At 39.1% G+C, this 26393-nt stretch overlaps 2 protein-coding genes across 2 annotated transcripts in view; one reads left to right on the forward strand and one right to left on the reverse strand.

Moving 5' to 3' along the window:
- Nucleotides 1-26393, reverse strand: part of LOC146495017 (tonsoku-like protein) — a 112599-nt gene that overhangs the window by 40557 nt on the left and 45649 nt on the right. The window lies entirely within an intron of this gene.
- LOC146495018 (uncharacterized) lies at nt 21884-23125 on the forward strand. The gene is made up of 3 exons (XM_085147192.1): nt 21884-22165; nt 22353-22440; nt 22554-23125. Exons 1-3 carry the CDS (start codon nt 22062-22064, stop codon nt 22935-22937), a joined length of 576 nt encoding a protein of 191 aa, XP_085003318.1. The 5' UTR covers nt 21884-22061; the 3' UTR covers nt 22938-23125.

Genomic DNA, 26393 nt, shown 5'->3' on the forward strand with positions numbered 1-26393 from the left:
TCTTTAAATACAAATGAAGTTCAACTTTAGCAAGGCTGATGGTAAACTGGCCCTAACAAGTCCACTTTATTGCGTGCTCATTGACTTTCTCCTGTCAGAGCTGTTTAACGTGTCCACTTTATACATGCTTATTAATCTATCACGCTTATCAGTGGCTCATGCTTGCTTAAAGCCTATGTCTGAACTTGAGCACAGAGCCAGAGCATCATTCAATCCTACCTGCTGCCTATCTTGGCAGCAGCTCAAGGATGACAAACTCCACTTTCTCTGCATCAAGACAGCTCATAACTTTTTAACAGTCTCTCCTGATAGTCTCATATCATCTGCTCTAATCAATAACCGTACACTATAATTACAATGTAGACTACAGCTCAAAAGTCTGAGGTGAATTAGAAATGTCTTGTTTTCTGAATAGACTCGAATTTAGTCTCATAATGAATCACAGCAATAAATCAAAAGAGTAAATAGTAATATAAATGCTTAATATTAACACTGATCACAAATCATGAATGATTTTTAATAGAATATCTACAGAAGTGTTCAGAGACCCATTTTCAGCAATAATCCCTCCTGTGTTCAGTGGTACATTGTCTTATCTAATGCAAGTTTAACCCTTTAAGGCCTACCATAGAACCAAGTCCGCCAGAGCTTATATTATTTTTTTACATTTTGTAGAGTCATTTTTGGGAGCATTTCAAGTTGCTATACATCAATACAACCATTACAGCCTAAATTTTAATAATATGTACGCATTAAGTCCATTGTAATTACATAAATTGCAAAAAAGTGCAATAAACTACAAAAAAATTGAAAATCTTTTTTTCTTTTTTTTTAAGATATATTTCTAGTTAGAGAAATTTAAGAGGTTTATCCCTCAAAACTGTAAATACAAAAAAGTTGAATAAAATAGTTTCCCACCACAGGGAATTTATTTTGAGTGTCTTCATAGTGTTACTTTTGAAATACACCAATTTTTTATACACTGCAGGAAAAACGCAAATAAATATTATAGTGCAAATTTGCAAAAAAGCAGCATATGCATCAAAATAAACTATTTCCAGCAGTGCAATATGAGTCCTAAGCATCCCAGAAACGACACAGAAAGTCATAAAGTCAAACATAACTCTTAAAAACACCAGTATAGGCTCATGAGGCCCTGATGGTAAAAAACTGCATTTCCGTTACTCAACATGTAACACAGTGATCAGTAGAGAAGAAAGAAAATAACCCATTTCAACATTTCTAGTTCAGATCAAAATTATTGTTCTGATTAAGGAAACAGTAAATTTGGCCACATTATTGTCCTGATCCTCCAATTTTCCCTTTCCAATGTGACTAAATAAAATTCAACTTGTTTTTTTTTTTTTAAATAAAAACAGATGCAGACCCAGATATTTCTGGCAGTAAGAATCCTCCAACAACCTTTCAAAAGAAACATTTTTTGTCTTTCCTCAATTTTGAGACCAACTGAACCCACAAACCTGAAGCTCCAGACCCCAAACTAACCCAATTTAATGTTTCCTTAATCAGCACAGTAATTTGTAACTCTTTGTGTGTTATGTTTACTCACAGTTTTGATGCTTGCTTCCTTGACTTGATCCACGATTAGCTCTGCACCATCGCTCTGCTGTTTTCTCCTCATGCTTCTCCTTCATGCGTCCTGTCCTCAAATATAATCCAACCTGCCTCCTTGTTTCCTCCTTGACTTGTATTAGCAAAATTTCCAGTTAAATTAAGAGAAGTCCAGAAAAGTTTTCCTGCTTCAAAAGCTCTTCCAGTTGGCTGCCTTCTTGTCCTCCTTCAAATGTGCATTTTTCTACATTTGTATTTATTTGACTTCATATTGCCATGACAACACAACACAGAGCATCATGGTAGATTAAGGCAGGTGGTTCTCTCCTGTGCAGAAATGCTGGTGTTCCATAGTGACGTAAAAGTATGTTAATAATCTTTAAACAGACACTCACTGATCCTGTAAGAGCAGGAATTTAACTACAAACCCTCACAGTCCCCATCAGTATCATTCATTCTGCTCTGCCGCAGTGGTCACAGTGGCTGATTTATGTACGTTTGCCCCATAGAAATCCACTGATGTTCAGTGAGTCCCTTTGATACATATTTAGACCTTCATAATTTTCAGGGTGCATGAGTGTTATATCTCCATGTCATCCTAAACATTTTACCAACATGTAAAAGGGATACGTCCATAAGATTTTGATTTGTTTAATTTTAATTTAAAATTAAACAAATCAAAATCTGTTTTATTCTGCTGATAGTTTCTTGTTAGATGGGCAAGATGGCGAACGCAGCTACAGCCAGATTGGCGTCTCAGAATAGGCTGTGTGATTAATTCTAAGTCAAATTTATTTAGCTTGAAACAAAACACAAACAAACAAAAAGGAGAAAATGGCAAAGATGAGAAAAATTGAAGAAGATATGGAGGAGATTAAGCTCTCGCTTAATTCGTTGTCAACGGACGTCGAAAGAATAGTTAAGCAACAAGGAATGTTAACGACTTTAATGGACCAAATCAAAGAATTAAAAAGCTTTATTAAGGAAAAGGATAAAACAATCCAGCTCTTAGAAAGGAGAGTGGAGGATTTAGAACAGCATGCACAATTGGAGGACGTTATTATTACTGGTTTGGAAACCAAACACAGGAGCTACGTAAGAGTTACTGAGATTGGGATGGGTGTGACTGAGTGGTGTGAGGTCTGGTGGAGATGAGCCCCCGGTGGAGGAGCAACAAACACTAGAGTGTCAGGTAGTGGAGTTTTTTGCGAGTAAAAAACTTCCCCTGCATAGCAACAACATCGCAGCGTGTTATACCCTCCCCAGAAAGAATGCCAGGGCACCTCCAGCAATAGTAGTAAAACTTGTGAATCGAAAACACAAAATTGAGCTACTGAGGCAGTCCAGACAACTGAAAGGGAGTGGAGTATATGTGAATGAACATCTCACGAAAAAGAACGCCGATATTGCCAGACAAGCCCGTATCATGCGTAAAGAAAAGAAAATCCAAGCAACATGGACAAGAAATTGCAAAGTGATGATAAAGCTCAACGGAACACCAGAAGAAGCCAAGGTTGTAACTTTGCCTGTTCATGCATGGAAACAGTTTTACTTTTATTGAAAGGAAGGTTGTGTATGGGAAATGAATTACGGCTGTACCATGTGTGAAACAAAAAAAATAAAAAAATAAAAAAAAATAAAAAAATAAAAATGAAAAAAAGTATAAAAAGCTGCTGTGGTTTTAACGTTCCAAGAGAGGTAATGCACATAATGCAGAGACGAGCGCACGGAGGATATCCAAATTCTAGGAAGGCAGCCTGCTGCTGCACACAGGCGGATTCTTCTCAGTCATAGTTCTTAACAACTTGACTGTTTTCTCAAACCACACAAAGAGTGCTGTTTCCATTCTGGGAAGTCTACTCATTGGTCTTCAAATTATAAGGAGCTATATATGAGCAGCTATATTAGCTTTGTCTTAACTGTCATGTATTGATATATGGCTATGTCTTAATATGATGACTTTTGAACTGGAGGTTGTTGTCCGAAGGAGGCCCCGTTAAGTGGCTAGTTGTCAGATGGACAGTATTCAATAAAGCAAGATAAAGACCGTGCTTTATGTCCTGTAGTGATGGGTCGTTCGCGAACGAAATGGCTCTTAGAGCCGGCTCTTTGAAGTGAACGACGCGAGCCGGCTCCTTATTGGGAGCCGTGAGTTTTTTTTTTTCTTTCTCTCACCCTCTCTCTCGCCCTTTTTTCCGCTTAACTCCGCATGCGCGGCCTGTACTTTGCGCTGGGCAGAGGGGGGGAGGGGCGTTAGTTACACTCGCAGTAGCACAGGAGCAGAGCCAGAGAGAAAGAGAGTGAGGGACAACAACGTCACATTAGAAAGGTATAGTAATCATCCACTATTTTCAGTTGCAGATGATAAAGGATTCAGAAATCATGCAGGCCCGTATGACAGAGAATGTGCATCTTCTTTTTGTTTTAATATTTTAATTTATATTTAATTGTGTTGTGGTTTGCAGTGTTTTGTGTTGTTTCACGTTAAATTTGTTTAAAAGGAAAAAGCTGAAAATTTAAATAGTTAAAAGTTTAAAATGTAAATAGTTGTTTTTTGTATTATATGATGTATTTATTACATTTTATGTGGAGTGAATAAATAAAGTATATTTATGGTGGACCTTAGAGACAAAGCACGTACAAACTCCAAAACACGTACAAACTCCTAAGTATGTACAAACTCCAAAATGCGTAAAAAATCCAAAACACGTAAAAACTCAGAAGCGCGTACAAACTCCAAAACACGTAAAAACTCAGAAGCATGTACAAACTCCAAAACACGTAAAAACTCAGAAGCACGTACAAACTCCAAAACACGTAAAAACTCAGAAGCATGTACAAACTCCAAAACATGTAAAAACTCAGAAGCACGTACAAACTCCAAAACACGTAAAAACTCAGAAGCATGTACAAACTCCAAAACATGTAAAAACTCAGAAGCACGTACAAACTCCAAAACACGTACAAATGACAACAGAAGTGCTCCAGGTTTCTAGGGTGCAGTGTTGAGGTTTTGTTACCTAGTGGCTACACAAGCCAGGAAGTATTAACAACCGGATTTGGTGTGTGGTAGTAACAGGTAAATTAACTTTTTTTGTTAAATTATTTGAATAAATATGAGTGCTTGTCTATAACTACACAAACAATACACACATGTTTTCAATTGTGTAATTTAAGTGATCTGGGTAGCTCTGTTTTGGAAGTTCAGTAAACGCTAGAAATGTGTTTTGGAGTTTGTACGTGCATTTTGGAGTTTGTATATGCTTTAGAGTTTGTACGTGCTTTGTCTCTAGGGGCCATATATAAACATATATAAATAAAACCACTTTTTTTACATTAGTAATTCCTTTTCTGCATAATTTTATATTATTGTTAATGATTAAATAATTAAAGCAACAAAACAACCTGAAGAGCCGGTTCGGAGCCGAAAGAGCCGGCTCTTTTTAGTGAGCCGAGCCGAAAGAGCCGGATCTCTAAAAAAGAGCCGGAAATCCCATCACTAATGTCCTGATTCAATTCAGAGTGCTCTGCCTAATTTAGTAATAAGGTGGGCACACAACAATGGCGACGAGGATGACACGGACCTGGATTTGTTTTTGTGAGAAGTAGACCCAGCGGCGGCACGGTGTTAGCGAAAAACTTGTGGGCTAACATGGAAAGGTCGGGCATTCAACCGTTCGCCTGCTACACTGATCCAGGTACGCTCGGACCGAGATGGACGCGGTGGTTAACATCCTTCGAGTTGTTTGCTGATGGGAAAGGTCTTATTTTGACGGATAATGCTACAGACGCGATCAGACAGCGGAGACGCGCTCTTCTACTGCACTTGGCCGGACAAGACGTGCAGGACGTCTTCTCCACTCTACCACAGACGGGAGAGGCAAAGGATTACACCGCTGCGGTGACTGCACTCAACACTTATTTTGTTCCTCAAGTGAATGCAGCATACGCACGCCAAACTTACCACAAATTGTCCCAAACACCAGGTGAGACTGTGCAACAATTTTGTACACGTTTAAGGCGAGCTGCAAAAGACTGTGACTTTCAAGGTGACAATGATAACCAGATACGGGAAGCTATCCTGAGTAAATGCACTTCTGAATATGTACGGAGAAAGCTGCTTGAGGAGGGTCCAGGCTTAACCCTAACTCGCTCGTTGGAGGTGGCTTCATACTGTGAACGCGTGGAGGAGCAGATGGCGGCGATGAGCGTCGCCGGGGAAAAGAAAGGAGAGGACACGGTCAGCCGGATTTTTACAGCAAAGAAAGAGAAGAACAACAGACCAAAAGGAAAAATGAAAGATGATAATAAAACAGACAGACAGTGTTACAGGTGTGGTTATACTGACCACATGGGCAAAGATCCCAAATGCCCAGCACGAGGACAAACATGTCACAAGTGTAATGGTAAGGGCCACTTTTCAAAAATGTGTCGTACCAAAAGACAAAAGAAACAAAATGTGAATGCTGTTGAACAAGATGATTATGCATTTACTGTAAATGATGATAATGTGCCTGAGAAACTTACCTTTTCTGTTGGGGGAATAGAGTTGAAAATGTTAGTTGACTCTGGAGCTACAAGTAATGTGATGGGAGAAAACATATGGGAAAAGCTAAAAGCTGAAAAGATAAAATGTCACTCATATGTACCCAAAGAGCAGAGGAATTTATATGCATATTCCTCAGCACAGGCACTCACAGTTAAAGGTGCATTCAGATGTGAAATCAAGATTGGTGACAGGACTGAAGAGGCTGAATTTATTGTGATTAGAGGTAATGGTGAACCACTCCTGGGGAAAAAGACTGCCATAAAGTTAGGAGTGTTGAAAATAGGTGAAAATGTGGCGGCTGTCACAGATTTAAAGCACACTCTTAAAGAAAAGTATCCAAAAGTGTTCAAAGGAGTAGGAAAGCTAAACACCAAACAGATCAGCCTGTACATTGATCCAAATGTGAAACCAGTAGCACAGCCACTGAGGCGCATACCTTATCATTTGAGGGATGCAGTGGAGAAAAAGATCAATGAACTAATCGACATGGACATTATAGAACGTGTAGAAGGACCTACACCTTACGTAAATCCTGTAATTGTACTCCCAAAGAAATGTGACAATGATATCAGAATGTGCTTAGACATGAGAAAAGCAAATGAGGCAATAATCAGGGAAAGATACCCCATACCCACTGTGGATGAAATCTTGCAAGGACTAAACGGCTCTGCAATCTTCACCAAACTCGATCTCAAGTGGGGATACCATCAGCTTACCCCGGAGTCGAGAGAGATAACTACATTTGCAGTGCACAACGGAGTATACCGGTACAAAAGGCTAATATTTGGAGTCTCATCAGCTAGTGAGCAATATCAGCATGAGATTGCCAATGCACTAGCTGGCATTGAAGGAGTTGAGAACATTTCAGATGATGTAATCATACACGCGCCAGACCAGGAAACCCATGATAAGCGCCTGCATGCTGTGATGAAGAGACTCTCTGACTGTGGCCTGACACTGAACTCAGAGAAGTGCCAGTTCAACATGGACAGACTCGTGTTCATGGGAATACTGCTGACACAGAAAGGCATTGGCCCAACTGAGGAAAGAGTGAGAGCTGTCGTGGAAGCCCGAGAACCGAAGAATGCTACTGAGGTGAGAAGCTTTCTGGGACTGGTAGGTTTCAGTAGCAGGTTCATACCACAGTTTGCTACACTCTCTGAACCACTTAGACGTTTAACTCGAAAAGAAACTATGTTTACATTCGGGCCAGAACAAAAGCAAGCATTTGAAAGACTAAAGACTGAGTTAGCCAGAGCAGGTACCCTAGCCTATTTTGACAAAGAATCCCCAACCAGAGTCATAGCAGATGCAAGCCCTGTAGGCTTGGGCGCAGTGCTAATACAAATACAGAACAGAGAAGAGGTACCAGTGTGCTACGTAAGTCGGAGTTTAACAGACTGTGAGCGAAGATATTCTCAAACAGAAAGAGAAGCCCTAGCACTGGTATGGGCATTTGAGAGACTACATCCATATGTGTATGGCAGGAAGTTTGACCTCATCACAGACCACAAGCCATTAGAGGTCATATATAGCCAGAGATCTAAACCTTGTGCACGCATAGAAAGATGGGTTCTCAGACTGCAACCATATGACTTTAAAGTCGTGCACATTGCGGGAAAACAAAACATTGCGGATTCACTGTCAAGACTGCTGTCTGACACCACGTCAAAAGAGATACATAAGCATGAATCTGAAGAATATGTGAGATTTGTTGCAGTTAATGCTACTCCAAAAGCACTCACAACAAGAGAGGTTGAAGAAGCCTCTGCTACAGACTCAGAATTAACAGAAGTGCGAAGAGCTATTGAAAATGGACACTTTGAAAAATGCAAAACATATGCACCCATTGCAAATGAACTGTGTGTCATCGGCTACATAGTTTTGCGGGGAACTCGCATTGTATTGCCAGAAAACCTCAGAGCTCAAGCACTTTCACTAGCTCATGAAGGACATTTAGGAATTGTTGGAACCAAACAGCATCTCAGAACAAAAGTTTGGTGGCCAGGGATGGACAAAACTGCAGAAAAGTTTTGTAAAGCTTGTCACGGATGTCAAATAGTAGCCAGACCAGATCCACCTGAACCACTGAGAAACACACTTTTACCGGATGGACCATGGCGAGATGTGGCGGTAGACTTACTGGGACCGCTACCTTCGAACCACTCAATACCTGTACTGATAGATTACTACAGTCGGTACTATGAGTATGATGTAATGTCATCTACAACTGCTGAAAAAGTCATTGACTCTATTGACTGTATATTTAGCAGACATGGGCTACCAGTTACCATCAAATCTGATAACGGCCCACAGTTCAAATCTGAGCTGTTCAGAGAATATTGTGAAACTAATGGAATCAAACATATAACTAACCAATATAAGACTACACCAAAATGGGCTCAAGCAAATGGAGAAGTGGAACGTGAAAATGCATCACTGATGAAAAGAATCAGGATCGCACAAGCCGAAGGACTTGACTGGAAGCGAGAGCTAAGAAAATATGTAACAGTGTATCGCAGCATTGAACATCCAACCACGGGCAAAAGTCCAGCAGAACTCCTGTTCAACCGCAAAATGTGAGGAAAGTTACCGAACATCAGTGAGGCAAAAACAACAGAGTTAGACGTGCGTGACAGAGACGCTGAACAGAAAGGAAAATCAAAGATTTATGCTGATGAACGAAGGGGAGCTGAGTATTCAAAAGTTGGCACGGGAGACACAGTGCTGGTTCAACAAGACAAAGTGGACAAGTTTACAACACCATTCAACGCAACACCACACAAAGTTGTAAGCAGAACTGGAAACCAAGTCATTATTGAATCACCAACAGGAGCTCGCTATCACCGGAATACCACACATGTGAAGAAATACGAGACAAATGAGACCAGAGAAGGACACTACAAATAAAACACAATACCTGAAAGGGAGGAAGTTGAAACACCCACAGAGACTGACACCTTCACTCAAACACCACAAGAGGGCTCCCAGGGGCCAGAGAGATCAAGTAGATCACAGAGGGCTAAAAAGATACCTGAGAGGTTTTGTGATTTTGTGGTGAAATAAACTATAATATGTTAAGGTGAAGAGGTAACTGAAAATGGGCAAGTTTCAAGTTGCAAGTTCATATGTGTATGTCGACATGTATATATTGGAGAAAAAAAAGGGGTACGTGTGGTGAGACAGTTAGAAAATATAATTGTTAGAAAGTAAGACAAGAAAGAATGTTCAATGTTGAAGAGAAAAAAAGACATCAAAGTTATTAAGACTAAAGTTTGAATCTAAGGAAAAGGTGGATGTCATGTATTGATATATGGCTATGTCTTAATGTGATGACTTTTGAACCGGAGGTTGTTGTCCGAAGGAGGCCCCGTTAAGTGGCTAGCTGTCAGATGGACAGTATTCAATAAAGCAAGATAAATACCGTGCTTTATGTCCTGATTCAATTCAGAGTGCTCTGCCTAATTTAGTAATAAGGTGGGCACACAACATTAACATATGTTAAATAGTATACTTTCCTGTTTTAAAATGTATGATGGCTCAAAATTCAGACCTTAAAAATTAAAACCCTGAATCATCACCACTTGTGTGAACTACAAGGGTGCCATCATTTTTCTTTTCAATCTGTTAAGTACCACATTTTACACACTGAGCAAGAAAGGAAGTAAGCTCTTCATGGTGACCCCAGAAATTTTAATGTATCACTTTCTAGCATACGGCTGACACTGCTCAACATCTTACAGTGCAGTATAAGAGTCCCGCCACAAGGAGACACTAAAGGCTTTCAAACCAACAGTTTCTGCTTCCAAAGCGGCGCCAACCGTTAATAGTGGACATTGGTTGCACACAGATGTTTTGCTTTGGCACAAGCTTAAACAATTGAGTTGAATTAACACAAGTTATTCATATTCAATAAACCTGTGCAATTTGTCTTGATAAAATATGATTGAAACGTATTTTGGTGAAGTAATTTGAGCTCCTGGAATATTTTAATCCTTCACAATTTTCACACTTTATTCCAACACTATTCAGATCAGAATCAGAATCAGAATCAGAATCGTGTTTATTGGCCAAGTATATGTGCAGACACATACAAGGAATTTGGTTCCGGTAGATAGTGGCTCTCAAGCACAGCAATGTAAATCACTCACACACACACACACACACACACACACACACACACACACACACACACACACACACACTCACGTGTCTATATATACATTACAAATACATACACAAAGCTGTGTAAACCAACTATAGATAACAAATCTGAACTTATATACATAAAATACAGAAATGAAATGAGGTGGAATGAATACTACAGAATGTACATAAGGTGCAGTTGCAGTCTGGCAGTGGGAGCAGTGTGACAGGTCAACTGTTTAGAAGGGAGATGGCGAGGGGAAAGAAACTGTTCCTATGTTGGGTAGTCTGAATAGACTCAAATTTAGTCTCATATTGAATCATAACAATTAATCAAAAGAGTAAATAATCATATAAATGCTTAATATTAACACTGATCACAAATCATGAATGATTTTAATAGAATATCTACAGAGGTGTTCAGAGACCCATTTTTAGCAATAATCCCTCCTGTGTTCAGTGGTACATTGTCTTATCTAATGCAAGTTTAACACATTAAAGCCAAACTTATCATTCAAAACAGCTTTTTAAGAGATTTTAGCACAAACTCAAACTATTGTGGTGATTAAAGAAACAATAAATGTGTCTGGATCATCCCAGGTTTTGTTTTTAATCTCATTAAACCAAGTTTACATTTACCTCTAAAGGGGCTGCAACACCCAGCTGCACAAAACCTTCACTTTTTTAACAGTTTCACTCTTTGAATATTTTTCATTTCTTACCATCAGAATTCTCCAAAAGATTTTTAGAAGAAATTATTTTCTTTCATGCATCACCAACTGAACCTTTTATGTAAACGTCTCAAGTTCCAACCTAACCTCATTTAATTTTGCTTAGCAAAGTACTTGTAACTCTAATAATTAGTAAGAGTATATTTCTTATCATCTATTGGTCATCTGACCTGATAAACTTCAATTAACATTATAACACAGGAGTGATTGTCTCTAAAAATGGGCTCCTGCACACTTGCAGACATTTTTCCATCACAACTTATGGATGATGAATGATTTGATAAAAGCTGTGAAAACTATTACTGATAAACTTCATGTGATATTACATTAAAGCCAATTTCCTATTAAAATCAGGGGACTTTTGAGCAGTAGTGTGTACTGTATGTTTGTATGTAACTGTGTCTGACCTGGATTTTATCACCAGTTTCAAATAAGAATTTTCTTTAAAGTCTGTCTTTAAATACAAATGAAGTTCAACTTTAGCAAGGCTGATGGTAAACTGGCCCTAACAAGTCCACTTTATTGCGTGCTCATTGACTTTCTCCTATCAGATCTGTTTAACGTGTCCACTTTATACATGCTTATTAATCTATCACGCTTATCAGTGGCTCATGGTTGCTTAAAGCCTATGTCTGAACTTGAGCACAGAGCCAGAGCATCATTCAATCCTACCTGCTGCCTATCTTGGCAGCAGCTCAAGGATGACAAACTCCACTTTCTCTGCATCAAGACAGCTCATAACTGTTTAACAGTCTCTCCTGACAGTCTCATATCATCTGCTCTAATCAATAACCGTACACTATAATTACAATGTAGACTACAGCTCAAAAGTCTGAGGTGAATTAGAAATGTCTTGTTTTCTGAATAGACTCGAATTTAGTCTCATATTGAATCACAGCAATAAATCAAAAGAGTAAATAATCATATAAATGCTTAATATTAACACTGATCACAAATCATGAATGATTTTTAATAGAATATCTACAGAGGTGTTCAGAGACCCATTTTTAGCAATAATCCCTCCTGTGTTCAGTGGTACATTGTCTTATCTAATGCAAGTTTAACACATTAAAGCCAAACTTATCATTCAAAACAGCTTTTTAAGAGATTTTAGCACAAACTCAAACTATTGTGGTGATTAAAGAAACAATAAATGTGTCTGGATCATCCCAGGTTTTGTTTTTAACCTCATTAAACCAAGTTTACATTTTCCTCTAAAGGGGCTGCAACACCCAGCTGCACAAAACCTTCACTTTTTTTAACAGTTTCACTCTTTGAATATTTTTCATTTCTTACCATCAGAATTCTCCAAAAGATTTTTAGAAGAAATTATTTTCTTTCATGCATCACCAACTGAACCTTTTATGTAAACGTCTCAAGTTCCAACCTAACCTCATTTAATTTTGCTTAGCAAAGTACTTGTAACTCTAATAATTAGTAAGAGTATATTTCTTATCATCTATTGGTCATCTGACCTGATAAACTTCAATGAACATTATAACACAGGAGTGATTGTCTCTAAAAATGGGCTCCTGCACACTTGCAGACATTTTTCCATCACAACTTATGGATGATGAATGATTTGATTAAAGCTGTGAAAACATTACTGATAAACTTCATGTGATATTACATTAAAGCCAATTTCCTATTAAAATCAGGGACTTTTGAGCAGTAGTGTGTACTGTATGTTTGTATGTAACTGTGTCTGACCTGGATTTTATCACCAGTTTCAAATAAGAATTTTCTTTAAAGTCTGTCTTTAAATACAAATGAAGTTCAACTTTAGCAAGGCTGATGGTAAACTGGCCCTAACAAGTCCACTTTATTGCGTGCTCATTGACTTTCTCCTAGTCAGAGCTGATTTAACAAGTCCACTTTATACATGCTTATTAATCTATCACGCTTATCAGTGGCTCATGGTTGCTTAAAGCCTATGTCTGAACTTGAGCACAGAGCCAGAGCATCATTCAATCCTACCTGCTGCCTATCTTGGCAGCAGCTCAAGGATGACAAACTCCACTTTCTCTGCATCAAGACAGCTCATAACTTTTTAACAGTCTCTCCTGATAGTCTCATATCATCTGCTCTAATCTGTCTGTGAAGGTTCTCAGTCATCCAGGTCATCGTAGTCAAAGGAGCTTGCAAAGAAAAGCGTCTGGACTTCTTTAAGTTACTTGAAGACGTTTCACCTCTCATCCGAGAAGCTTCTTCAGTTCTAAGGTCAAATGGTGGAGAGTCCCAGATATAAACCTAGTGGGAGTATCCCCCCACAGAGGGACAAAAGGACCCCCTGATGATCCTCTAATCGCCTGAGCCAAGGTGTGAAACTGGGTGTGGGTCCCAATCAGCCAGAGTTTCGGGTGAGTTCATTGTGAAACCTGGCCCCACCTTATTTCGTCTGTCCTTCTTATCCTCCCTCACTGGTGTCTGATCAGACACCAGTGAGGGAGGATAAGAAGGACAGACGCAACAACATTGTCATCCCCTATGTAGCTGGTGTATCAGAAAAACTCAGGAGGGTTTTCTCCAAGCATGACATCCCGGTGCATTTCAGACCCAGCAACACGCTCAGACAAAAACTGGTTCACCCGAAAGACAAAACGCCAAAACACAGACTTAACAATGTGGTGTATGCTGTACAGTGCAGCGAGGCATGCCCAGACCTCTACATTGGAGAGACCAAACTGCCACTTCAAAAGCGCATGGCACAACACAGAAGAGCCACCTCCACAAGACAAGACTCAGCTGTCCATCTGCATCTTAAGGATAAAGGACACTCTTTCGAGGATGCCAATGTTCACATTTTGGACAGAGAGGACAGATGGTTTGAAAGAGGAGTGAAAGAAGCCATCTATGTCCACTGTGAGTGACCATCTTTGAACAGAGGCGGTGGTTTACGACACCAACTCTCTGCCATCTATAATCCAGTTTTGAGATCCCTTCCCAGACGCCTTAACGCCCACTCACATCCTGGGCCATCTGACCTCAGGAATTCGCATGATAAGGTGGTGCCAGGTTTCACAGTGAACTCACCCAAAACTCTGGCTGATTGGGACCCACACCCAGTTTCACACCTTGGCTCAGGCGATTAGAGGATCATCAGGGGGTCCTTTTGTCCCTCTGTGGGGGGATACTCCCACTAGGTTTATATCTGGGACTCTCCACCATTTGACCTTAGAACTGAAGAAGCTTCTCTAATGAGAGGTGAAACGTCTTCAAATAACTTAAAAAAGTCCAGACGCTTTTCTTTGCAAGCTCCTTTGATCTGCTCTAATCAATAACCGTACACTATAATTACAAAGTAGACTACAGCTCAAAAGTCTGAGGTGAATTAGAAATGTCTTGTTTTCTGAATAGACTCAAATTTAGTCTCATAATGAATCACAGCAATTAATCAAAAGAGTAAATAATTATATAAATGATTAATATTAACACTGATCACAAATCATGAATGATTTTAATAGAATATCTACAGAGGTGTTCAGAGACCCATTTTCAGCAATAATCCCTCCTGTGTTCAGTGGTACATTGTCTTATCTAATGCAAGTTTAACACATTAAAGCCAAACTTATCATTCAAAACAGCTTTTTAAGAGATTTTAGCACAAACTCAAACTATTGTGGTGATTAAAGAAACAATAAATGTGTCTGGATCATCCCAGGTTTTGTTTTTAACCTCATTAAACCAAGTTTACATTTTCCTCTAAAGGGGCTGCAACACCCAGCTGCACAAAACCTTCACTTTTTTAACAGTTTCACTCTTTGAATATTTTTCATTTCTTACCATCAGAATTCTCCAAAAGATTTTTAGAAGATCTTTCATTCTTCACCATCACCAACTGAACCTTTTATGTAAATGTTTCAAGTTCCAACCTAACCTCATTTAATTTTGCTTAGCAAAGTACTTGGCCTGCATTTGTATAGCGCTTTTCTAGTCCTTAAGGACCCCAAAGCGCTTTACACTACATTCAGTCATTCCCCCATTCACACACGCATCCACACACTGGGGTCAGATGTGTGGATGTGTGCTACAATGTATGGCAAGCTACATTGTAGCCACAGCTGCCCTGGGGCACACTGACAGGCTGCCGGACACAGGCGCCACCGGGCCCTCTGACCACCACCAGTAGGCAAATATGGGGTTAGTATCTTGCCCAAGGATATTTGGCATGAAGCCATGAGGCAGCCTGGGATTGAACCACCGACCTTCTGATTAGTGGCTGACCTGCTCTGCCACCTGAGCTACAGCCACTCCCATAATAATTAGTAAGAGTATATTTCTTATCATCTATTGGTCATCTGACCTGATAAACTTCAATTAACATTATAACACAGGAGTGATTGTCTCTAAAAATGGGCTCCTGCACACTTGCAGACATTTTTCCATCACAACTTATGGATGATGAATGATTTGATCAAAGCTGTGAAAACATTACTGATAAACTTCATGTGATATTACATTAAAGCCAATTTCCTATTAAAATCAGGGACTTTTGAGCAGTAGTGTGTACTGTATGTTTGTATGTAACTGTGTCTGACCTGGATTTTATCACCAGTTTCAAATAAGAATTTTCTTTAAAGTCTGTCTTTAAATACAAATGAAGTTCAACTTTAGCAAGGCTGATGGTAAACTGGCCCTAACAAGTCCACTTTATTGCGTGCTCATTGACTTTCTCCTATCAGAGCTGTTTAACAAGTCCACTTTATACATGCTTATTAATCTATCACGCTTATCAGTGGCTCATGGTTGCTTAAAGCCTATGTCTGAACTTGAGCACAGAGCCAGAGCATCATTCAATCCTACCTGCTGCCTATCTTGGCAGCAGCTCAAGGATGACAAACTCCACTTTCTCTGCATCAAGACAGCTTCATAACTGTTTAACAGTCTCTCCTGACTAGTCTCATAGTCATCTGCTCTAATCAATAACCGTACACTATAATTACAATGTAGACTACAGCTCAAAAGTCTGAGGTGAATTAGAAATGTCTTGTTTTCTGAATAGACTCGAATTTAGTCTCATAATTGAATCACAGCAATTAATCAAAAGAGTAAATAATCATATAAATGCTTAATATTAACACTGATCACAAATCATGAATGATTTTTAATAGAATATCTACAGAGGTGTTCAGAGACCCATTTTAGCAATAATCACTCCTGTGTTCAGTGGTACATTGTCTTATCTAATGCAAGTTTAACACATTAAAGCCAAACTTATCACTCAAAACAGCTTTTTAAGAGATTTTAGCACAAACTCAAACTATTGTGGTGATTAAAGAAACAATAAATGTGTCTGGATCATCCCAGGTTTTGTTTTTAACCTCATTAAACCAAGTTTACATTTTCCTCTAAAGGGGCTGCAACACCCAGCTGCACAAAACCTTCACTTTTTTTAACAGTTTCACTCTTTGAATATTTTTCATTTCTTACCATCAGAATTCTCCAAAAGATTTTTAGAAGAAATTATTTTCTTTCATGCATCACCAACTGAACCTTTTATGTAAACGTTTCAAGTTCCAACCTAACCTCATTTAATTTTGCTTAGCAAAGTACTTGTAACTCTAATAATTAGTAAGAGTATATTTCTTATCATCTATTGGTCATCTGACCTGATAAACTTCAATTAACATTATAACACAGGAGTGATTGTCTCTAAAAATGGGCTCCTGCACACTTGCAGACATTTTTCCATCACAACTTATGGATGATGAATGATTTGATTAAAGCTGTGAAAACATTACTGATAAACTTCATGTGATATTACATTAAAGCCAATTTCCTATTAAAATCAGGGACTTTTGAGCAGTAGTGTGTACTGTATGTTTGTATGTAACTGTGTCTGACCTGGATTTTATCACCAGTTTCAAATAAGAATTTTCTTTAAAGTCTGTCTTTAAATACAAATGAAGTTCAACTTTAGCAAGGCTGATGGTAAACTGGCCCTAACAAGTCCACTTTATTGCGTGCTCATTGACTTTCTCCTATCAGAGCGATTTAACAAGTCCACTTTATACATGCTTATTAATCTATCACGCTTATCAGTGGCTCATGGTTGCTTAAAGCCTATGTCTGAACTTGAGCACAGAGCCAGAGCATCATTCAATCCTACCTGCTGCCTATCTTGGCAGCAGCTCAAGGATGACAAACTCCACTTTCTCTGCATCAAGACAGCTCATAACTTTTTAACAGTCTCTCCTGATAGTCTCATAGCATCTGCTCTAATCAATAACCGTACACTATAATTACAATGTAGACTACAGCTCAAAAGTCTGAGGTGAATTAGAAATGTCTTGTTTTCTGAATAGACTCGAATTTAGTCTCATAATGAATCACAGCAATAAATCAAAAGAGTAAATAGTAATATAAATGCTTAATATTAACACTGATCACAAATCATGAATGATTTTTAATAGAATATCTACAGAAGTGTTCAGAGACCCATTTTCAGCAATAATCCCTCCTGTGTTCAGTGGTACATTGTCTTATCTAATGCAAGTTTAAAACATTAAAGCCAAACTTATCATTCAAAACAGCTTTTTAAGAGATTTTAGCACAAACTCAAACTATTGTGGTGATTAAAGAAACAATAAATGTGTCTGGATTAGGGGTGGGCGATATAAACGATATAAGATAGAAACGATATAAATTTGGCCAACGATAGATTTTGACTATATCGGTCTATTGCGAAAGCGCATGTTGATGATGTCATCAAGCTGCACCTGTTTTGGTCGAAAGCATGCAGCAGCTAAAACCATTATCATCTGCAAATTATGCCGGGCGCCAGTCATAGCAAAGAGAGGAAGCACTTTTAAAATAAGGGGAAAGCCAAAAACTGCGCTTCCTCCACTTCCGTAACATTGATTCATTAATGTTGAATTCTCTCGCAGCTGCTCTATTCCCATATTGTTGCAGTATATTAATAACTAACCTTGTATTGTGGATGAATAATCTCAGTTGTTCTCCTGACTGAAGTTTGGGCCGTGTATAGCATCCTGCTATGCGATTGCATTTGTCCCTGACCACCAGAATATCTCACGTTAACTTTTAATGAGTGGAAAAAAATTGGCGTTCATCCTCCAGCTTCACTGTGCTAATGTTATGCTAACATAGCTGTGTCGCTAGCAATCACGTAGCACAACATGTTTAGGTGGAATCTAGCGAGCTAACGAGCTAACTTCCTGTTAACTTCTAACTCCATTAAATGTAATAAATTCTGTTTTCATGGATGCATGGATGTTAAACTTAATTATTACACCTGGTAAAACAACAACGCTGATGATTTAATTAAAGATAAAAGAATTTAGACCATTTTTAACTCTCAGTATTCATTTGACTTTGGGAGCTGAACTTGACAGTGTTTTGGACCCAGATTACTCCACGAAGCTCCTCACTACGGCAGCCGTAATGCTCTGACAATCCATCAAGCAGTGCGGCTTACCAAAGTTGAACTAAAACATTTTTAACAGATTTCTGCACGCCCAAATCGGTTTGAGGTCAGTAAGCACAACCAGAATTCATACATAAGGAATACTCTCGATTTTTGAGAAAATTAAAGGATTTTAAATGTTTCTTATAGTGTGGAAAATACGTTATACAGAAGAAAAGAATATATCGTGATATATATCGTTACCGCACATGCTTCAAATTATATCGCGATATGAATTTTAGGCCATATCGCCCAGCCCTAGTCTGGATCATCCCAGGTTTTGTTTTTAACCTCATTAAACCAAGTTTACATTTTCCTCTAAAGGGGCTGCAACACCCAGCTGCACAAAACCTTCACTTTTTTAACAGTTTCACTCTTTGAATATTTTTCATTTCTTACCATCAGAATTCTCCAAAAGATTTTTAGAAGAAATTATTTTCTTTCATGCATCACCAACTGAACCTTTTATGTAAACGTCTCAAGTTCCAACCTAACCTCATTTAATTTTGCTTAGCAAAGTACTTGTAACTCTAATAATTAGTAAGAGTATATTTCTTATCATCTATTGGTCATCTGACCTGATAAACTTCAATGAACATTATAACACAGGAGTGATTGTCTCTAAAAATGGGCTCCTGCACACTTGCAGACATTTTTCCATCACAACTTATGGATGATGAATGATTTGATTAAAGCTGTGAAAACATTACTGATAAACTTCATGTGATATTACATTAAAGCCAATTTCCTATTAAAATCAGGGACTTTTGAGCAGTAGTGTGTACTGTATGTTTGTATGTAACTGTGTCTGACCTGGATTTTATCACCAGTTTCAAATAAGAATTTTCTTTAAAGTCTGTCTTTAAATACAAATGAAGTTCAACTTTAGAAAGGCTGATGGTAAACTGGCCCTAACAAGTCCACTTTATTGCGTGCTCATTGACTTTCTCCTATCAGAGCGATTTAACAAGTCCACTTTATACATGCTTATTAATCTATCACGCTTATCAGTGGCTCATGGTTGCTTAAAGCCTGTCTGAACTTGAGCACAGAGCCAGAGCATCATTCAATCCTACCTGCTGCCTATCTTGGCAGCAGCTCAAGGATGACAAACTCCACTTTCTCTGCATCAAGACAGCTCATAACTTTTTAACAGTCTCTCCTGATAGTCTCATATCATCTGCTCTAATCAATAACCGTACACTATAATTACAATGTAGACTACAGCTCAAAAGTCTGAGGTGAATTAGAAATGTCTTGTTTTCTGAATAGACTCGAATTTAGTCTCATATTGAATCACAGCAATAAATCAAAAGAGTAAATAATCATATAAATGCTTAATATTAACACTGATCACAAATCATGAATGATTTTTAATAGAATATCTACAGCGGTGTTCAGAGACCCATTTTTAGCAATAATCCCTCCTGTGTTCAGTGGTACATTGTCTTATCTAATGCAAGTTTAACACATTAAAGCCAAACTTATCATTCAAAACAGCTTTTTAAGAGATTTTAGCACAAACCCAAACTATTGTGGTGATTAAAGAAACAATAAATGTGTCTGGATCATCCCAGGTTTTGTTTTTAACCTCATTAAACCAAGTTTACATTTTCCTCTAAAGGAGCTGCAACACCCAGCTGCACAAAACCTTCCCTTTTTTAACAGTTTCACTCTTTGAATATTTTTCATTTCTTACCATCAGAATTCTCCAAAAGATTTTTAGAAGAAATTATTTTCTTTCATGCATCACCAACTGAACTTTTTATGTAAACGTCTCAAGTTCCAACCTAACCTCATTTAATTTTGCTTAGCAAAGTACTTGTAACTCTAATAATTAGTAAGAGTATATTTCTTATCATCTATTGGTCATCTGACCTGATAAACTTCAATTAACATTATAACACAGGAGTGATTGTCTCTAAAAATGGGCTCCTGCACACTTGCAGACATTTTTCCATCACAACTTATGGATGATGAATGATTTGATCAAAGCTGTGAAAATATTACTGATAAACTTCATGTGATATTACATTAAAGCCAATTTTCTATTAAAATCAGGGACTTTTGAGCAGTAGTGTGTACTGTATGTTTGTATGTAACTGTGTCTGACCTGGATTTTATCACCAGTTTCAAATAAGAATTTTCTTTAAAGTCTGTCTTTAAATACAAATGAAGTTCAACTTTAGCAAGGCTGATGGTAAACTGGCCCTAACAAGTCCACTTTATTGCGTGCTCATTGACTTTCTCCTGTCAGAGCTGTTTAACAAGTCCACTTTATACATGCTTATTAATCTATCACGCTTATCAGTGGCTCATGCTTGCTTAAAGCCTATGTCTGAACTTGAGCACAGAGCCAGAGCATCTTTCAATCCTGCTGCCTATCTTGGCAGCAGCTCAAGGATGACAAACTCCACTTTCTCTGCATCAAGACAGCTCATAACTTTTTAACAGTCTCTCCTGATAGTCTCATATCATCTGCTCTAATCAATAACCGTACACTATAATTACAATGTAGACTACAGCTCAAAAGTCTGAGATGAATTAGAAATGTCTTGTTTTCTGAATAGACTCACATTTGATTTCATGTTGAATCACAGCAATTAATCAAACGAGTAAATATTCATATAAATGCTTAATATTAACACTGATCACAAATCATGAATGATTTTAAAAGATTATCTACAGAGGTGTTTAGAGACCCATTTTCAGCAATAATCCCTCCTGTGTTCAGTGGTACATTGTCTTATCTAATGCAAGTTTAACACATTAAAGCCAAACTTATCATTTAAAACAGCTTTTTAAGAGATTTTAGCACAAACTCAAACTATTGTGGTGATTAAAGAAACAATAAATGTGTCTGGATTAGGGGTGGGCGATATAAACGATATAAGATAGAAACGATATAAATTTGGCCAACGATAGATTTTGACTATGGTCGTGTCCAAATTCATGGGCTGCATCCTCCTGAGGCCGCATTTGTAGACCTATTACGTCACAGCGACGCGCCGAAGGCTGTCCAAATTCGTAGACTCCTCCGAATGCAGCCGACAAATGCGTCCTCCTTTTCCCCGAATTTGAAGGATGGGTCGGGTGTGTCCTTCTTGGCCCACCATATCCCAGAATTCATAGCGCGGCCCAGCCAAGCTCCAGTTTCCGGCAATGGCGGCCGCTACTAAGTTTTAAAATTACTCTTATTAATCTTTCTGGGCCACAAAATAAACTTTAAACATATTTTCAGGCGAGAATGTGGGTGTGTAAACATCAAATATCTGCTCGGTTTGTCAAGATATGACATATTTGCAAAAGTGCTTCGACGTTGTCGGTGACGTCTGTCACCCCACCAGCTCGATAGCTTGCCGGCCCAGAATTCATTGGACATAACTTCATTGCACATTCACATAACGATGGCGGCACAAAAAGATACACCGGGAGACGAATACACTAAGTATATGAAAATCTGGTGGTACAAAAGTTAAATTTTATAGCGGTTATGTTGTTAGGGTTGTGAATTTGCATAGACTTGTAATATTTATTTAAACAATCTTCATAAAAAGTGTCCGTAAACTAGCTTGTATGGTGGGTCCCGCGGTTTTTCATTGGCGCTTACATTTTTCCCAATCAGCTTTTTTGTGATATGTTTAAAGGGACCAAAGAGCAAACGGCAAACTTCATCAAAACTAGAGGAGAAAATGATCACCTCTTCACCGGGGTAAAAAATTCAGCAACTGTGGGATGGAGGTACACGAATAAATCAATTTACACATCATATTCATCTGAGTACGGTTTCAATAACCCTCATTCTGTACAGAACCTGTGATGTCCAGACGATATTCCTCTTGTGTTCTGCTGTGAAAACTTTTGGATTTAGGGATTATTATAGTTGTTATGGTTTTCTCTCTTCTCTTATTTTTTTGTGTGCGATCAGGACTATTCTCGAGAAGATGGGCCTGCAAGGGAAAGTCACCCCCTTGCAGGCCAAAAAGAAGTGGGATAACTTAAAGAAAAGATACAAAGTATGTGTTCTGTCAAGAAGATAATTTTTAAGAATGAAATTTAATAAATGTACATTTACTAAAAGTTGTATTGTTTATATTTGTCTGTCATTTCTGATTTCCTCTGCCTTTAGGATTGCAAGTGTCCAGGGTCAGGTGAGGGAGTCAGTGGGAAGCCCACTGCTGCTACTTGGCCCTGGTTTGGCCTCATGGATGAGGTGATGGGACAGAGGCCTTCCATTAGGCCCCCTGTCCTTATTTCCTCTCTCCCTGAGGACACTCCAGGGCCAAGTACAGCAGTGGGTGACCAAAGCGAGATGGAAGAGGAGACAGATGAGGAACGAGGTCAGCCAGCAACAACGGGAAGGAAGAGGAGAAGGGAAAGAGGGGATGAGCTCCTTGAGCTCATCAAAGAGGACATGCAGTACCAAAGGGAGGCTGAGGAGAGGAGAGAACAGGAGAGCAGGGACAGGATGGACAGACTTTTTTCCATACTAGAAAAATTAGTTCCTAAATAACTTAAAAATATATTCAGATAATGTTCTTACTTTGTTCTATTTGTTATGTCATACTAAAAGTTTTTGATTAATGAAAATTAGTCCCCAAATTGGTTGTGCCTTCAGATATTCTTTTTTTTTAAATACATTTCTTACCTTTTTCTGTGTTATTTTAAGTTTTTCATTATGAATAAATTGATGAAAACAGATTTCACTGAACTCATTTTATTTACAGTTTTTAACATGTATGAACATAAACTTTGAAGAGTTTTAAATGGACATTTAAAGGTAAATAACAATAAAACAATATTTCTAAAACATGAATTTTAGTCAGAGAAGGAAAAATATATACAAATATTTACAAATTTTCACACAGGATTAACCAAAGTGACCTGTTCCTGGACCATTTTTAAAAAAATATATACTTTGAAAGATCACACAAACAGAAAATCTCTGGCAGTGTTGCTGGATTTGCCGAAAGAAGATCAGACATGGATGGGGTGCTGCAACTGTGACCCGCGGTTTGTCTTTTCTGGTCAGAAAGTGGAGAATCGCACAGGGTGGTCTGCAAAGAGTTGTAGGATGCTTCCTCCCTCTGTCCACTACATCGTCCATCCACAGGTTTGCAGGGCTGACTCAATCGACGGCTGCCACACCACTAAGAGGTTTTTCAGAAATATGCAAACCAGAGAAAGTGGATTCACTACTAGTATAATACGTGTGACTCTGTAGCAGACAACAGTTTGAAAAAGTGGTATTAAAAAAGATGCTTAGATAAATGTTTACTTGCCTGTTAACAGTAGTCATGGTCTGGTGGTACATCCTCCAGGGCAGACACCTCGGCAGACAGCTGGTCCCGCCACAGAGCACCACTGACTGCCTCCAATCCAGCCTCCCCCTCATCATCCTCTGCTCCATCTTCCTCAGGTTCATCCTCAGGAGCCACAATGTCGCCAGCACTGAGGCAAATGTTGTGGAGGATGGCACATGCTGTTACTACCTGTAGTGATATACATATACACATTATTCTTTCATACACACATATATATATACACACAATTAATTTGACATTGGGTGGTCACTTACATGAGGTACAAAGGTGTGGTGCACCTCCAGCGCTTGCAGGAAGATGGCCCTGAACCTGTTCTTCATCATCCCAAAAGCACGCTCTATTATGCAGCGTGCCCTGGAATGATGGCTGTTAAAGCGCTGGGCTCCCACACCTTGGCCTGGCCTCTTGTAGGGTGTGATGAGGGGGAGTGGACGCTGGAGGCATGGGTACCCTCCATCTGCGAGGATGAAATGCCCTGGAGGAGGGTAGACTGACTGTCTGTAGAGTGGGCTGTGGCGGAGCACCCTGGAATCATGCACCGACCCAGGCCAGCCCACGTACGTGTCGATGAAGCGGCCCCGATGGTCACAAACCGCCTGCAAGATGATTGATGGAAACAGCTTTCTGTTCCTATAGCACTGACCATCAGGGCCACTTGGACACTTGATGCGTATGTGGCAGCCGTCGATTGCACCCACCGCTTTCATAAAGGCTCTGTGGCGTGCCAGCCCTGCAAACCCACGGGACACTACCTCCAGGTCCTCTGGGGTTGTTGGGAGGTGGATGACCTGGTAGCGAATGGCCAACACCTCTTTCGTGACTCTGTGGACGATGTAGTGGACAGTAGAACGCGGCATCCCAAACACTCTTGAGACCACCCTGTAGGATGCTCCACTTGCCAACCAGAAAAGAAACACTAGGATCTCAATTGTGGCACCCCATCCATGCCGCCGATCCTGGTTCAGGAGATTTAACAACACTGCCAGAGACTCCCTGCTTAGCCGAAAATCAGGCCTTGGATCCTCCTGGCTAAAAAAACGGTCCAGGACTGGTACACTTTGGTTAATCCTGCAGTACAACGGCCTTGTCTGGTTAAGGAAAAGGTGGAGAACAGCATAAACAGTTTTAATAGAAAGGTATGACTTCATTTATTTTATTACATCAAAGCATTATTCTGATTACTAAGCTTGAGTAAAATATACTAACACTGAGGAATAACATTTTATACATTTCATCTGTTTAGCTAAGCTTTTTTGTGAACTCAAAAATAACCCTATTTTCAGCTTTCTGACAATTTTACTGCTATTTTATGTACTAAAATAAGTAACAGATCATATAAATAATTGAAAATAAATGTAAACTTATAGAAGAACATTTTCTAAGAGATTTTGTTCATATATTTTGAATGACCGCCGTCATTCAGTCACTGAAATTATCCATAAAACTAGCTAAGTAATTCCTAAATGCATCAAGATTAATAGTTTTACCTGGATATGATTTTCTCTGATGAGCCTGGAGTACAAAACATGCCGGCGATGACGACCGCGACACAGTTTTTTCAGCTCGTTGATAATTAAAAATGAACACAAAAAACGGAGAAAGATTTCGGGGTCCATTTTCGATTTTCGTACTGTGGCGCTGACAACCGGAAATACTCTGAATTAAGGGCGGGAGTAGATCGAGAAGGCTAGACCGTCCAATTCCACAGCCGTTTACTTCCGGCCTACCCGACCTCCTGAGGACCCGGCCCACGTAGACCGCGAAGGCCGGGTCCTCAGGAGGATGCAGCCCATGACAAATTCATGGGCTGTGTATCACTTCCCAAATTCAAGGGAAGTGTATCGCGAAACACTTCCCTTGTGCTTTTGGAAATCTGTTTTTTTCCTATTTCTGCTTTGTTTTTCCTATTTCTGTTGTAGTTTTTCCTATTTCCGTTGTGTTTTGTGTGCTTTTGTAGGGCTTTTCTTATTGCTGGTGTTTTCTTAAGTTGCAGTCCGTTTGGCCTCTCAGGGCCACCGCAGTAGTCCCAAAAAAAGTTGTTTTTTATAGTGTGTGAATGTGTGTGTGAGTGGGTGGATGATTGTGTATAGTGTAAAGCGCTTTGGGGTCCTTAGGACCAAGTAAAGCGCTATACAAATACAGACCATTTACCATAGAACATAAATGACTGGTATCGGAAGAATCAATATTTCAGTATCGATCCGCACATCACTAGGCAGCAGGTAGTGCGGTGGCTGTTCATGGCATGCATGTTTTTTTTCGGAATATGTTGAGCAAACGGGTGCAGCTGGCGAAGCTTCAGCTCAAGAGATTATTGTTGACATTTCTGTGATTCTTTTAGGTATTACACTGAATTGGTGAACAAATGTTTACTCTTATTCAAACTGTTTTTGTGCCTTCTCTCAGTTTAGCATCAGGTTTATGAACTCGCTAGCTAGCCATTATTAGCCTAGCTTTCATATCACCGGTCCTCTGCGTGCATGCTGCTCCTTCTCAGCTCATCTTACTTAAAAATAACCCCACAGCTTTAAAAATCTTATTTAAACGTCTCTCAGTAAAATTTACTGGTTTTTTTTATAGAAAAGTGAGCAGCTAAAAGCTAAGAGCCCAGACGAAAATTTTACGGAAGGTGCAGATGTTAGGTG

This window comes from Neolamprologus multifasciatus, chromosome 20 (genome assembly GCF_963576455.1).
Source record: "Neolamprologus multifasciatus chromosome 20, fNeoMul1.2, whole genome shotgun sequence".
Taxonomy (NCBI): domain Eukaryota; kingdom Metazoa; phylum Chordata; class Actinopteri; order Cichliformes; family Cichlidae; genus Neolamprologus; species Neolamprologus multifasciatus.

Bases quoted from the DNA above. Each gene is read 5' to 3' on its own strand.
- LOC146495018 (XM_085147192.1), top strand. From the start codon at position 22,062: ATGTTTAAAGGGACCAAAGAGCAAACGGCAAACTTCATCAAAACTAGA. The intron at 22,166-22,352 runs GTACACGAATAA...GTGTGCGATCAG, and splicing joins TCAGCAACTGTGGGATGGAG to GACTATTCTCGAGAAGATGG. The intron at 22,441-22,553 runs GTATGTGTTCTG...CTCTGCCTTTAG, and splicing joins ACTTAAAGAAAAGATACAAA to GATTGCAAGTGTCCAGGGTC.